Here is a 15,317-nt window from a genome sequence, read left to right as displayed (position 1 = left end):
GTTGGGAACTGGAAAAAAGGTGACTCTTGTTATGTTTTAGCAAAGAGACTGGCAGCATTTTGACCCTGCCCTAGAGATTTGTGAAACTTTGAACTTGGGAGAGATGATTTAGACAATCTGGCAGAAGAAATTTCTAAGCAGCAAAACCTTCAAAAGGTGATTTGGGTGCTATTAAAATATTCCATTTTAAAAGGGAAACAGAGCATACAGTTTGGAAAATTTGCAGCCTGACTATGAGATAGAAAAGAAAAATACATTTTCTTGGGAGAAATTCAAGCCAGCTGCAGAAATTTGCATAAGTAGCAAGGAGCATGATGTTTTTCCCCAAGACAATTGGGAAAATGTCTCCAGGCCATGCCAGAGACCTTCACCGCAGCCCCTCCCGTAACAGGGCCAGAGGCCCAGGAGGAACATGTGGTTTCCTGGGCCAAGCCCTGGGACTCTGTGCTTTGAGCAGCCTAGGGACTTGATGCCCTGCGTCTCACCCCCTCCAGCCATGGCTGAAAGGGGCCAATGTACAGCTTGGGCTGTGGATTCAGAGAGTGGAAGCCACAAGCCTTGGCAGTTTCCACATGGTGTTGAGCCTGCGGGTGCACAGAAGTCAGGAATTGGGATTGGGGAACCTCTGCCTAGATTTTAAAGGCTGCGTGGAAATGCCCGGATGCCCAGGCATAAGTTTGCTGCAGGGGCAGGGCCCTCATGGAGAACTTCTGCTAGGGCAGTGTGGAAGGAAAAATGTGGGGTTGGAGCCCCCACACAGAGTCCCTACTGGGCCACTGCCTAGTGAAGCTGTAGGAGGAGAGTCACTGTCCTCCAGACCTCAGAATGGTAGCTCCACTGACAGCTTGCAACATGCACCTAGAAAAGCCACAGACATTCAATGCCAGCCTGTGAAAGCAGCTGGGAGGGAGGCTGTACCCTGCAAAGCCACAGGGGCTGAGCTGACCAGACCATGGGTTCTTGCATCAGATGACCTGGAAGTGAGACCTGGAGTCAAAGGAGATCATTTTGGAGCTTTAAAATGTGACTGCCCCCCTGGATTTTGGACTTGTATGGGCCATGTAACTCCTTTGTTTTGGCCAGTATCTCCCATTTGGAATGGCTCCATTTACCCAATACCTGCGTCCACATTGTATCTAGGAAGTAACTAGCTTGTTTTGATTTTAAAGGCTCATAGGAGAAAGGGACTTGCCTTGTCTCAGATGAGACTTTGGACTGTGGACTTTTGGGTTAATACTGAAATAAGACTTTGGGGGACTGTTGGGAAGGCATGATTGGTTTTGAAATGTGAGGACATGAGATTTGGAGGGTCCAGAGGAGGAATGATATGATTTGGCTGTGTCCCTACCCAAATCTCATCTTGAATTCTATTTCCCAGAATTCTCATGTGTTGTAGGAGGGACCCAGGGGAAGGTAACTGAATCATGGGGGCCGATCTTTCCTGTGCTATTCTCTTGATAGTGAGTAAGTCTCAAGAGATCTAATGGGTTTACCAGGAGCGGCCGCTTTGCTTCTTCCTCATTTTTCTCCTTCCGCTGCCATGTAAGAAGTGCCCTTCACCTCCTGCCATGTTTCTGAGGCCTCCCCAGCCTCAGAATCTGTGGAACTGTAAGTCCAGTTAAGCCTCTTTTTCTTCCCAGTCTCAGGTATGTCTTTATCATCAGCGTGAAAATGGACGAATACAGTGACTCAGTGTGAATTAGCCTAGTATTTTGTTCGCTTTGCTTGAAATTTGATGTGCTTCTTCCATCTATTGATTGGTATCTTTTACATTTATGGAAAACTGTCAGCTGCTATTTGTTCAAATATTACTTCTCCTCCATTTTTTTCTACTTTCTCATTCTGGGATTCAAAAGAACCCTGGTTTCATTAACCTTATCTGGTTTTTGCTTTTTATTCAGTAAAGTTTCATTTAATCTCTTTTCTAGCTTACTATTTCTCTTTTTTGCTGTGTCTAATCTGACCTTAAGTACATACATTTAATTATTAATTTCAGATAGGATAGCTTTTACTTTTATAATTTCTACTTGATTTTTCACAAACTTGTAATGTTTATAGTTCTATTTTTTATGGTAAAAATTTCTAACCTGGAATTTTATTTTCATAGACATAATACATCTTACAATCTTATTGGATTATTTTTAGTGTTATGTGTTGTTTCTGCTCCTTCTCATCATGCTGTCTTCTCTTTTGGTGGGCCATATTATAGTTATAGTTTTCTGGGTATTGTAAATACAAAATTGTTTATAACAAGGATTGGATGACTATAATGATATTAACTTACTCTAGAGAGAATTTGTGTAAGACGTCTAGGTAACAGCATGCTGCAGTCCATATATTCAGTTTCAGATGGTGGCACCTTAAAGTCTTAGCACAGAGATGGACACTCTCCACTATTTTCCCTATCCGTTATGCCTGGAAGACAATAAGCCACATAAGAACATCTAAGTATTGCTGTTATCTCTTCAAAATGAAAAAAATCCTCAACAGAATGTGCAATTCCAGGTGTAATCTCATCTCTGAGTTACAGTTCTCTTCAGAATATAGACTGAGCAGTTCCTCACTATTCTGATATTTCTCTAATGCTTTTAAGAATAAATTATTTGTATTTAGTTCATGCTGTTTATGTGTTTGTTTGCTGTGGTGTAACTTCTGTGAATGTATTAGTCTAATTTATCCAGTCTGTTGTTACCAAAACGAAGTTTCTAGATCTTTTAAATTTTGTTTTGTTTTAATTTTATAAGACCAATTATAATAAAAGCATATAATATTTAACAGGTAGACATTTAGTCTCGAAGATTCTAAGCATTTCATCATAATAAATGTGTGAATATCTTGGCGTGTCTAAATTATGTAAGCATTACCATTTATTTTGAAATCACCTATTTCCTGACAAAATATGCCATCAGAATTTCCTTGTTGTTAAAAACCTTGTTATTAAGTAATTGTGGTTATCTTATTATGAGAATAACTAATTTATTCCATTTACAGTTTCTAAGTGATTTTCTTTTTTGATCTATTTCTAGCTTAATATTGTATTACTATCTGCATTTAATTAGCAATTTCTTTACTGACATAGAGAGAGGTAAAGTACCCGTTATTAGGAAACATTACTGACAAAATTTATTCTAGGCTTCATTCCTATAATAGAAATTATAGGCATGATGAGGATAATAAGATTTTGAGTCTAGTGTTTAAACAGATTTAGTGAAATATTTAACCTAAGTCTATAGTTAGGGAAATCAAAGATGTCGATATTTAGAAAAGCAGAATCTTGGTTATGGAAAGCTTGCTCTTCTTACGATTTTAAAAGATATCTTTAGTCAAGATTCCTAAAATCATCCTTTTTAAACTAGTGTTTCACAAATATTCATAATATTTCATTTTTTTCTATATGTGTTAAAATCACATAATATTACGTCTTTGAGGAATTGCCATACTGTCTTCCACAATGGTTCAACTAATTTACACTCTCACTGACCCAGCAATCCCATTACAATATTAATTATCCTATTACAATACAATATTAATTATCCTATTACAAAGACACATGCACACGAATTGAAGTTCATTGCAGCACTATTCATAATACCAAAGACATGGAATCAGCCTAAATCCCCATTAATGATACACTGGATAAAGAAAATGTGGTACATATACAGTATGGGATACTATGAAGCCATAAAAAAAGAACAAGATCATGTTCTTTGCCAGGACATGAATGGAGCTGGAGACCATAATCCTTAGTGAATTAATGCAGGAACAGAAAACCAAATACCACATATTCTCACTTATAAGTGGGAGCTAAATGATGAGAATACATGGACACATAGATGGGAACAACACACACTGGGGCCTATTAGAGCATGGAGGATGGGAGGAAGGAGAGGTTCAGGAAAAATAACTAATGAGTACTTGGCTTAATACCTAGGTAATGAAATAATCTGTACAACAAATCCCCATGACACACACTGACCTATGTAGCAAACCCATACATGTATCCCTGAACTTAAAATAAAACTTAAAAAATATGACATATTTTTACCCAAATTTATATTATTACTGGTAGGACCTAGTTGCTATTGAAATCAATGCCTCATAAATACCCACTAATCATGCTGCAAGTTGTGCTAAACTATACTTGTGTCTTTGGCTTCAGATTCTTCTAGCAGACACTTCAAATATTTCATTCCTTTAAAGCAAGCTCTTAGTTTTTCTCTAAGCCAAGTTGTAAAAATGAGAAAGCATAGAGAAGGATTCACAGTGTGAAAGTATTTTACTTGCCTCTTAACTTCCCTAAGTAATCAAAAACAAAAGCTGAATTAAAAAGGTAGTAATAGTCTTCATAATGTGAGAGCAGAAAAAAAATCATTAAAATTTTGCCTTAAATACTTGAGAGGGCTTCCAAGAGGAGGCAGAGTTTATAGATGAAAGAAATGCTGAAGTGTGTCAAAACACTCAGTACCATATGTTATACTTAGCCTATATGTTTTTACCTTTTGCTAGGGCACCAGGTGACTCTGGACACATGATACATGTTGAGGTTATTAGAGCAGAAAGGATGCAGAGGGGTATAAAATGATTGGTGCTATTTGTTGCAAAGATAGTTTCTGTACATAACTAGCATAAGCTGTTTGCATATAGAATGCTATAAAATGAAACAAGTCATTATTAATGTATATCCAAGAAAACATGAATTAACCATAGTTAATAAAAGATTGTTTTCAAATTTTGTTTCAAAATCCTTGTTTTTGAAGTAGCAACTGTAGTCACTAAAATGTACACACACACTCAGAGGCAATTTACAATAAGAGATATAAAAATCATTTTTAAATTGGATTACAGCTTGATTCATAGCTGTTGTTTTACATATTAATGCATTTCTAGAAATAATGATCATGTATCTACAAAACTTATAATTTTGGCATTTTATAAGCATTTCACTCAACATTGAAACATCCTTGATATAATTTAAGAATAAAAATGTTTAACATTTTTAACTCGCAATATTAAATCTGTGCTAATCTGTGCTTCTTAATAACTATCACAAGACAAATAAAGATGGGCATGGCAATTCTGTAGCTAAAATAAATTGTGCTGCTAAATTTATTTCAGGAAAAGGCCATTTGATTTTGAGATGTAACCAGTGAACATAATTGTCTTGGTGTATTTTTTCTATACAACATAGTAGGGAAGAGCTGAAACATACAGCATGAAATATGCAGAAAACAAATCTAAGAAATTATCAAATATATAGTTATTTAATAATAAGTATTACCAAGAAATATATTTGAAGTTATTTTAAAATGTAGGCATAAAATTAAAAAGTAAGTTTTTCTGTGCATGTTAATATTCCTAGTGAATAGTAATTCTTTATTCTAATTACACATCTTCTAAAAAAATACATTTTAGAAAGATTGCCCACATAATGTTATGCCAAATCTCAGCATTTGTTCTAAGATGATTATATTATCTAATTACCATTGTAATGTATAACTATAAAAAGCACAACTAATTCAAATGGCCTGGGACCTAATAACAGATGCGGAAGGGTTAGTGAAGAGATTCCAGGGTAACTTAGTAGCAATTGTATTTCTAAGTGGCAGAATAGCCAATGTTTACATGCTGTTTTTAGAACCAGATGTCCCATTATCTCCTCTGTAATTTAATGAGGAACCAGAAGCTGAAATTCAGGAATGTAAATGGGAAATTATTAATAATTCTTACATGATACTGTACATGATGCCATTACTTTTATAATGTTCTCACTTTCTGTAATTTTGTAACATTAAACGAAGACATAAACACTGTATCTGCAGATTTCAACTTTTAGTGTTTCGAATTAATTGAAAAATTTTAAACTTATTTATGTATATATATGTCTCCTTTTGAGTGTATGTGTGTGTTTATGTTTCTGTGTGTGTATGTGAGGTTTTATATGTGTACACATATGTGATATATAACAGAGACATGTCATATGTATATGACAGAATATATATATTAATCTAAAACAGACTGAAAATATTCCCTTTTTTTTTGAGACGAATTCTCACTGTGACGCACAGGCTGGAGTACAGTGGCATGACCTTGGCTCACTGCAACCTCTGCCTCCTGGGTTCAAGAGATTCTCCTGCCTCAGCCTCCCAAGTAGCTGGGACTACAGGCATGAGCCACAATGCCTGGCTTTTTTTTCTATTTTTAGTAGAGACGGGGTTTCATCATGTTGGCCAGGCTCGAACTCCTCACTTCAAGTGGTCCGCCTGCCTCTGCCTCCCAAGATGCTGAAATTACAGGCGTGAGCCACCGTACCTGGCCTTCCCTATGTTCTTATTATTCAGGAAACATTGAAATAAATGGGAATATGGATAAATCTGATTCAAGGTTAGACTCTTCACACAAAGAAATGGACAAGATGTTTGTTATCCATTTCTGTCGGGTTATTGTCTCTATTTTGGGTGATGTAACAAACCAAACAATGAGTTTGGGCTGAGGCTTTCTCTACTAGGCTTTTCCAATTTCAAGAGCATTCCTGTTCACTTTGACAACACAAAACAATGATAACTTAAATAAGAGTGACTTTAGGTTTAGAGATTAGATGCTATATAACAGAATAGGAGTGTGAGTATATTTCTGTTTCATTTTGTCAGATAATTAGTGTCAGCCAGTGGTGAAAACACCACAGATCACTCAACATTTAACGTGTGTGTGTTGAGCGGGTGGTGGATTATATGTTTAATCCAGACCTTAATCCAAACACATATGCCATGTTTGGCATTGCAATTTGTGATGATACCAAAAACCAAATAACTCTTTACTGGATATTTTTGTTCTATAAAACTCACTTGTTTAGCATCTCAAGGGGAAGACAGGATTAAGAAATAGAGACAAAGTGGTAGAATGCTGAGAGGGAGGGAGGGGCTTTCTCAAGAAGAGTGCAGCCATTGCACATGATCATATTTATTACAAGTTAGGACACCACTTTCCTCACTCAATCCCAGTGACAAATATCACAACTTTAACAAGGGAACAAAGGACAATTATTTCACTCCTCTATATTGACATTTAAGTCAGAATTTGTGGTGTTTCATTTGTGGTATTCCTAACGTGGTCAAGACTGTGAGCAAAGTCAAAATACAAGACTCAAATCATAATGTAGAAAACTTCATGTCTGTGAATGTCAGCAGGAAACAAAAGGGCAGTTTTTACATGGATGCAGAATTGGCAGACATTATCTTAGTCATCTCTCATGAAAATTGACAATGATACAGTTGATAATTCTCCTAATTGGTAAGGATTATCTGAAAACCAAAAAGGACAGCCGGATCCAGATTTCAAATAATGTTGTCCAGCAACAGACAGAAATGTGTACTTTGGCAGAAATTATCAGCAGAAATGTGCACACTGGTTAGTTAAAATATGATATTTACCTTTAAGAATCATGAAATAACTAGCAATACCAATGCGACCTGGTAAAGACAGCTGATGGAATTTTACTTAATTGCTGTTTGGTCAGTGAACTTCAGATTTTTACTTCTTCAACTTCCCAAACAAATCTTACGCCTTCAGAGTCAATAGGTTTCCCAGCAAAAAGATGCATTTTACTGTCTACTGCAGCCAGCAGTGATCTCACCTAACCTACAATATAAATCTATCAGTGAATAAACAGCATCATTTTTATTCAATGACGATGACACACTACATGTCGATTTGGCAGTTAAATAATTTATCTCTCTTTTGGGTGCAATCTGCCAGGCTTATTATAACTCTACTTCTGATATTCATTTCATGCTTAATAGTTCTGTGCCTCATGAAGATGCTTGCCAATCAATTAAATTGAAATGTCATTCTGACCTTTTATTGGAAACAATTTTCTCTTTTTTCGTTTCATCATAAGCTTTTTTCCCTTTTATTCAAATTAAAAACCTTAATTACTAGTATTCAGAAACTTTATACTATTAACCTTACAAAACTACATGCTCATCAACATTAATGACACTTCGTCTTTACAGAAGTGATCCAGTTGAGTCTGCCAGAAGATCAGAAACTAAGCATCACTGCAGCAACTGTGGGACAAAGTGCTGTTCTGAGCTGTGCCATTCAAGGAACCCTGAGACCTCCCATTATCTGGAAAAGGAACAATATTATTCTAAATAATTTAGATTTGGAAGACATCAATGTGAGTACATAAATAGAGTTGCTTTATAATGTATATATTTCATGTGATATACTCTAGACTTCGTGATGTCAGGGGAGCTTAATGAATATTGGATGTAGAGTAAAAGAGAATTATTGGAACATTGCTATATCTAATCTACTGGATGAGAGGTGCACTATAGGTCCTTTGGAATTATCCAAATCATTTGTATTGGTATAGTAAAATGGTTTTGTGGCAATGTATTGGTGAGAAAATAAATTGGTACAAAATCTTTACAGGAAATATCTATTAAGTTTTAATATGTAAATATTTTTATTCTATAAATCCACATATGGGATTTATTCCTATTAATATACCTGTATGTGTGTTCAAGTACATATGTATGAAATTGTTCACCTTCACAATTTTGTAAAAGGAAAAATTAAAATGCCATCAATAGGAAATGTGATTGTATGGATGTGTGTATGTTTGTTTGTATGTAATAGGAATCTATAGCCATTAGAAATGAGTGAGGGGGATTTATATGTGCTAACATGAAAATATAATATTTATATGTGTTTATGTTAAAATATCCTATTATCTTACAGAACACTTCTATGCATCTAAAAATATATGCTGTTAATTTATAGAAAATTTCTAAAACTGTATGAAATAATTCACAGTGTTGGTTCTAAGGATAAGGATAGGATCAGGATAGAATTAGACTTACTTCTAATAGATATTCTTTTTAACTTTTTGCATTTCTAACATGTGCATATATTAATTTTCAATAAGAAAGGATTTTAAAAACTAATACTTCACATGGTTACTTACTAATAATGTTCCAATACCTATGAAACACATTCTAGAAAGATCACAGATTTGTATGACTGGCATCACGTGGCTTTCACTGAAATAATTACAGTAAGTACAGGAATGTAATACTCTGATTGGTCAATCTGGGGTCGTGTGTTCACTGGGCCAATAGGGACTATACCAACTCCCATGAAGTCTTCTATGCTATTATTGAGTAAGAGCTGGATAGCTTCTCAATAAATGAGTCGGTCAAGAAAGAAAAAAAGCTCTCAGAAGCCTTTGTACTCTACTACTCTTAGTTAATCATCTCTGAAAATAATATTTGCATGTCAAAATCTGACTGTCAGAATATCTATAATTATCAATATATCTATTTAATGCTCTCATGGTTGAGAAGCAGCCTATAGCTTGTGAAAAATCAAAAGACAATAAAGTCACTTTCTGCTTTCAACATGTCATAGTGTATTCGAAACAAGAAATATTAATCAAAGCAAAAAAATATTTTCCTAGCATGAAAGAACATGTTTTTCTACTCAGGTTCATTTTTAGAAATTCAGAATTTAAACTTAATTCAAGAAAGTACAGCTTCAAAAGTGCAACCAAAACAGAAACAAACTCAAGGACAATCACCTGTTCCTTCCATGCCATCTGTTTAGAGTGAGCATCAAAAAGTGAACATTATCCTACAAGATAAAAGTAAAAATTGTGTGCTTATGGGGTATCTGTGGAAATGAGGTGGGGCAATCCCTTGCTTTAGTGATTTTGAAGTTTTGTGTTCTCTTTCATATTTTTTATCCTCATTCAAGAAAGCCATCACCTTTCCTCTTATTCTTGGCCACTTCATAGAGAACCCCTAAAACACAGGCCTGAGATGCAAGCCCAAACTCCTATTGGTTACATTTTCCTAACGTTTTTGTTTAATGTCCTAGAATAAATAAAAAACACAGAGTTTCTTCAATTTTTATCATTTTTTATTTTGATGGAGCTTTTCTAAGTTTGCATATATGTGGAAACTTTTCTTAAAGACTATCTGGAGAATAATACTTAATTCTCTAAGATGCCAAGAACATTGAGCACATATCTCAGGTGCATTTAAGATACTTTGAGAGACAAAGCCCTTGACAGCATCATTGTGGATTTGCTTTGTGGGTTGTCATTTCTACACTTTATCTTTTCTTTTTTTTACTGCCATCCATACTCTTAAGCCACTATTGTTTTTAATAGGCCCAGTGTATTTGAGGGTGCTGTGGTCTGAAAACCATAATTTTAAACTCATTTAAATTATTTCAAGAATAATTTGAAAGTATATGCTATGATTGATATTCTCTGGACAACTTGCAAAAGTGGACACATTCTTGTACATGGATCTGAGAAATTCTTTTGTTTCCATCCTAATACTTCACTCTGTTTCAGAAATTCAAAATTTTTGGAAAAATGATCACTGGATATGTCAGATCTCTAAAATATACATAAATATTAGATAAGTTCTTGCACAAATACATTTTATTGGATAAAGTTATTTTGTATAAACTTTATAGAACAGATATATTTTGAGAATTTTAAAAATGTTTTCAGTATTTAGAAGGTTTCAGTTTCATTTTGAGCCATATTTAGTTAAGCTGAACAAACATTCCTAATCTATAGTGTACATAGAACTATCAGCTTCTCAAAATTAAAACAGCAGCGTGCAAAGATATCTTTCAAAGAGGAATATTTATTCAAATTTCCAATATATTCTTGGTGTTTTTGTTTAAGTACTATAGTTTCAACAGTCAAATTATGAAAATACATTTTGATGCATTTATCAATATAACTAGTAATGTGACAAATGTAAAATATCAGTTAAACTGTCTTTCATTTGATACTTATTTATGCTTAAAATTTGCTAATAAGGACTTCACTGTGTAAATAAACAACATATATGTATTTATTTATTCATTTTTCAGCACTGTCTAATGGATGTCTGATGTGTTTTCTGGTTACCCAACACCTTTTGAATAGCCCTTCAATGTTTTGGCAGTTCTTACCCTATTATTTTTGCTGGCTAAGTTGGAAATAAAAAATCTTATTTGTTTAGCCCTCCTTGTAGTTAGGGAGCAGATATGTAAATAAGGCTGTAACACAGAAACCAATGAACAAGATTCCATTTCATGAATAAGAACAGGAAAATGCAGGTGTTCTACAAAATTTATTCTCTCCACCATTCTTCCTGTGACAGAGGACACTATTTTCAAGGACAACGGTGACAAAAGCTCTGGAGTTTTTCAGTGTTCAGCTACAATGGGGTCTCCAATAGGCCTATTTCAGTATGTGCCTTGGGCATCTTTGCTGGCATTTTAGACCCCAAGCGTGATACTCTGCTCTCTTGAATGTTCTACAAGCTTCCTAATAGTCTTTATTAAATTTCTTGCCTGCTTAAAACTACCTGGAATGGGTTCTGTTGTTTGCCACTAAGAATGTTGTCTAATTCATTTTGGGGTTTAATTGCATTAAGAAATATCTATAATTCTATTTGCATAAGATGAGTTTTTCATTGTTAGATATGGATTTCTGATGTGTTGAAAGACTTTCAAAAAGGTCATATGTGAGTCAGTGTATATACCCTATAAGTACATTATCTATTTTTACAAAAATGAATTTAATTCCCATCAAATTATATAAAGTTAAATTAATAAGTGCCTTTCATGTCAAAGGAAAGCAGTGACAATTTGCAATATCCTCTCTGACTTTTGAATATGTATATTAGGTAGGATTAAATGTATAGTCACCTAGACAACACATAAATACATTTTAATTGCAAACAATTAAAATAATATAGCTGTATTTTAAAAACATAACTGCCCTTCATTTCTTATATCCCCTCATTTTTATATTCGCTGTATTTAATTAAAATATATTTTTATTTAATTCTTGAGTGCAGAAGAAATCCCGTGTGTATACATGTACTCTTTTCATGCATTGCATATATAATTTTATTTCTTTAATATGATGGGTTAGTATTACCTCATGATCTCATTACCTCATTATCTCACTAGCCCTAAGAACAACAACTCTATGAAGCAGAGAATCTTATGCCCATTTACGTGAGTGAATTTTTGTTTGCTTGTTTGTTTGTCCTATAGATAGTCTGGCTCGTTGTCCAGGCTGGTGTGCAGTGGTAGAATCACAGCTCACTGTAGCCTTGAACTCCTGGGCTCAAGTGATCCTCCCACCTCAACCTCCCAAGTAGCTAGGACTACAGATGTGAGCCACTGCACCTAACTATTTTTTAAATTTTTTGTAGAGACGGGGTTTCTGGGCTGGCCAGGCTGGTCTCGGAATCCTAGCCTCAAGTGATCCTCCTGCTTTGGCCTCAAAGCTCTGGGTTTACAGGCATGACCCACTGAAAACTGATAATAAAAGAGATACTTAACTGTTTACCCAAGGTCACTGAACTAAGTGGTATCAAGTGCTGGGATTTTTACGTAGCCCGATCGCCTCAAGAGCAGGAGTTTAACCACTGTGTGCAAGTGAGGTAATCCAGTTTTCTGGTGCTCTTTGGAAAATACGTCCCAAATAATTCTAACCCTTATATGTTACAGCTAGATTTGCTATACTGTGCTATTATGTGTGGGACTAATTGATATTCAATTGATGTTTGAAGATTTTCGTCTTGTCTGTTTTATATTTTGCATCAAATGAGTAAAAGCATACCACCAAACTACAGGAGCCATTATGACATTGGTTTGCAACATGGGCTGTGGATTCAAACTGTCTGGATTCCAGTTAATCTTCAGTCACATAGGAACGATGTGATATCAAGAAAATTATTTAAACCCTCTCTGCCTCAGCACCTTATCTGTAAAATGAAGATAACAGTAACATTAACTTATATTTTTTGGTGAGAATTAATGAGAAAAAACCCTTTAAACCTGTTAACACCGTATGAGGCACATTGCAAGTTTTCTATGAAACGACATCTGCATTTTCTCTTCTCTTTCTTTCCCTTTCTTCCCCTCCCTTCCCCTTTCTTCTCTTCCTCCTTATATATGTTTCAAGGAGTACATATACCCTGAACCTACCTAAAAAAATAGGAATTTACTATTAGGTTACATATAGTACCAAGAAAGATTGGGAATTCACAGGAAACGCTGGAACCAAATTTTATCTAGTTATAATAGCCACTGTAAATGGAGAAATGGAAGAATTTCTTTTTTTTTTTTCATTTCAAGGAAGGTTTAGGAATCATGCTATCTTTTCTCTTGATTAGGAATCTTTTATTAATCCCTGTTCAAAAAATCTGCCATTATATTCACTCAGCTGGATGAATCTGCCTGTATCTGTGTCCTGGATCCTCTGTATGCCCACATTTCTGAAAAAGCTAAATGCCTTATTTTGATTTGGTTCTTGGTTTGTGAGTTCCTTTGGTAAAGGAAACTGAATTAAGCAAGCTGAGGCGGGCATAAAGACAAATATAGAGTATTGAGAGAAACCTGGAGAGGAAATAAAATAGAATTGGTTGTCAGGATTGGCAGTCAGGGGTGAAAGAAAAAGAGAAGTTGAAATGTGGAACTGTTTTGGATGTGTTAACGTGACCGAGAAAGTTGTCAGGAAGGAGTTGCATAGCAGAATTGGTTTTGCTTTGTTTGTTTTTACTTGAGAGAAACTAGGTCTAAACATTTTAGACATTATTGTCCACATTATATTTATAATATCTAGAGTTGCTCACCGTTAAGTAACTTATATATAGTCCAGTCTAAATTCAACACCTAAGTCAAATTATGTCATATTAAACTAGATTTCAATATTAGTTTTGCCACTTCTTAGCTACATGCCTACAATGGATTTATAAAATAAATTTAAACTTTATTTTCTTCATTTGTAGTAAGGAGGTTGTCATAAAATTCAGTGGTATACCGTTTGTTCAATGAAATATATGTCATTTATTCTATTCAATATGGCATTGTTGATCATGTTTGATACCAAATGTAAAGCTCCCCAAAATATTATTTCTTTGAAGAAAGCATTGTGTAATTTATATTATTATAACTCAACCACTTTACAGGTAGGGTTGCTAGACAAAATACAGAACTCCCAGGTAAATTTGAATTTCAGATATACTATAAATATTTTTATTGTATTATACACTTTTACAAAAATCACTTTGTTGATCTGAAATTCAACATTAATTGAATTTTTCTAATGCTATATTTGGTAAGTTTGGCACTTTATTTACATGAAACTCAATGGTTTGAATACTGTGTATTTTAAGTGACTTTCCTACAAATGATAATGTGGCTTATACTACTGGGATCAAATGTTTGAACTGTGAAGATACCATGTGAATTTTATCTATTATGTTTGTACATTTCTATTGTTTTCTCATTGTTCCACTTAGTATTTTCTTCTCTCCATCTATCTAAACTGTGTTACTATTAGCTTCCAGCACAGAGTAGAATAGATTGGGGGAAAATAAGTAAAAGTTCTAAGACTTTACTATTTAATAAAATATACTGTATACAGCTTTCATTATTTTTGCTCCATAAAGCACGTGGATCTCAATCGCTTATCTTTTTCTCTAGCATTCCAAGACCATGGCTTCCATCCACAAGGTAATCTCAGGGTTCAAGCAGGCTGCTGGAGCTCCAGCCATCAAACTATATTCCATAAATCTGTATTCCAGTTCCATAGCAGTATAAAGCAGGTGAAAGATAAACGACACTTATTGCTGCTCTTGTAAAGAGTCTTCCTGGATATCCCACAACCATTTATAGATCTCTGGCATGCAATAACTACAAAAATCATAGCAGGGAGGCTAGTAAATATAATCATTTAGCTAGGCACACTACTCAGCATTCTGTTACAAAGGAAGAACAGAAGAATGACTATTTGGTGACAACAAGCAATGTTTACTACTCTATATAAGGTCATCTAAGAGAGTATAAAATTTCTTTTTTATTGTTTTGCTGAATTGATTAGATATGATTATCTATTGTATTTCAAATTTAACTAACTCTGCATATCATTTTTATACCTTTGGTAAACTGAAGCAGCCTTCAGTTTGTTTGTTGTTTGTTTTGCTTTTATAGGCCTTTTCTTAATTATGCTTTATTTATTTGTTTATTGACATTCAGATTGATGTGTTTTTATGCTGAACATTTCTTTTTGTAAGGATTGAGTTTAATTCTGCTGTCAAGGAAGAAAAATAAAACAGGTTTCATAAGAACCTCAACCGTCTTAAAAAGAAGTATAAACATCAGTTTCATAAACAGTTTGAGAAAAGGAAATTTGCAGGCATACTAATTTAAAATTGAAATGCTGGGTCCACACGTAAATTACAAGATCCTGAATTATCTTTCTCATTATATAGGTTTTAAGGGTTTGAATT

General features: G+C 34.5%; 1 protein-coding gene across 4 annotated transcripts in view; it reads left to right on the top strand.

Annotated features, from left to right (window-relative positions):
- FSTL5 (follistatin like 5) overlaps positions 1 to 15,317 on the top strand; it is a 783,576-nt gene that overhangs the window by 503,314 nt on the left and 264,945 nt on the right. For all 4 annotated transcript variants that reach the window (XM_055276294.2, XM_055276292.2, XM_055276293.2 and 1 more), the window contains exon 7: positions 8,010 to 8,176. In XM_055276294.2, the coding sequence (XP_055132269.1) occupies positions 8,010 to 8,176 (167 nt within the window). The remainder of the gene's footprint in view (positions 1 to 8,009; positions 8,177 to 15,317) is intronic.

The sequence above is a fragment of the Symphalangus syndactylus genome, chromosome 4 (assembly GCF_028878055.3).
Source record: "Symphalangus syndactylus isolate Jambi chromosome 4, NHGRI_mSymSyn1-v2.1_pri, whole genome shotgun sequence".
In the NCBI taxonomy this organism is placed as follows: Eukaryota; Metazoa; Chordata; class Mammalia; order Primates; family Hylobatidae; genus Symphalangus; species Symphalangus syndactylus.
The sequence above is the reverse complement of the archived record's forward strand: the minus strand, read 5'-3'. Positions and strand labels throughout refer to the sequence as shown.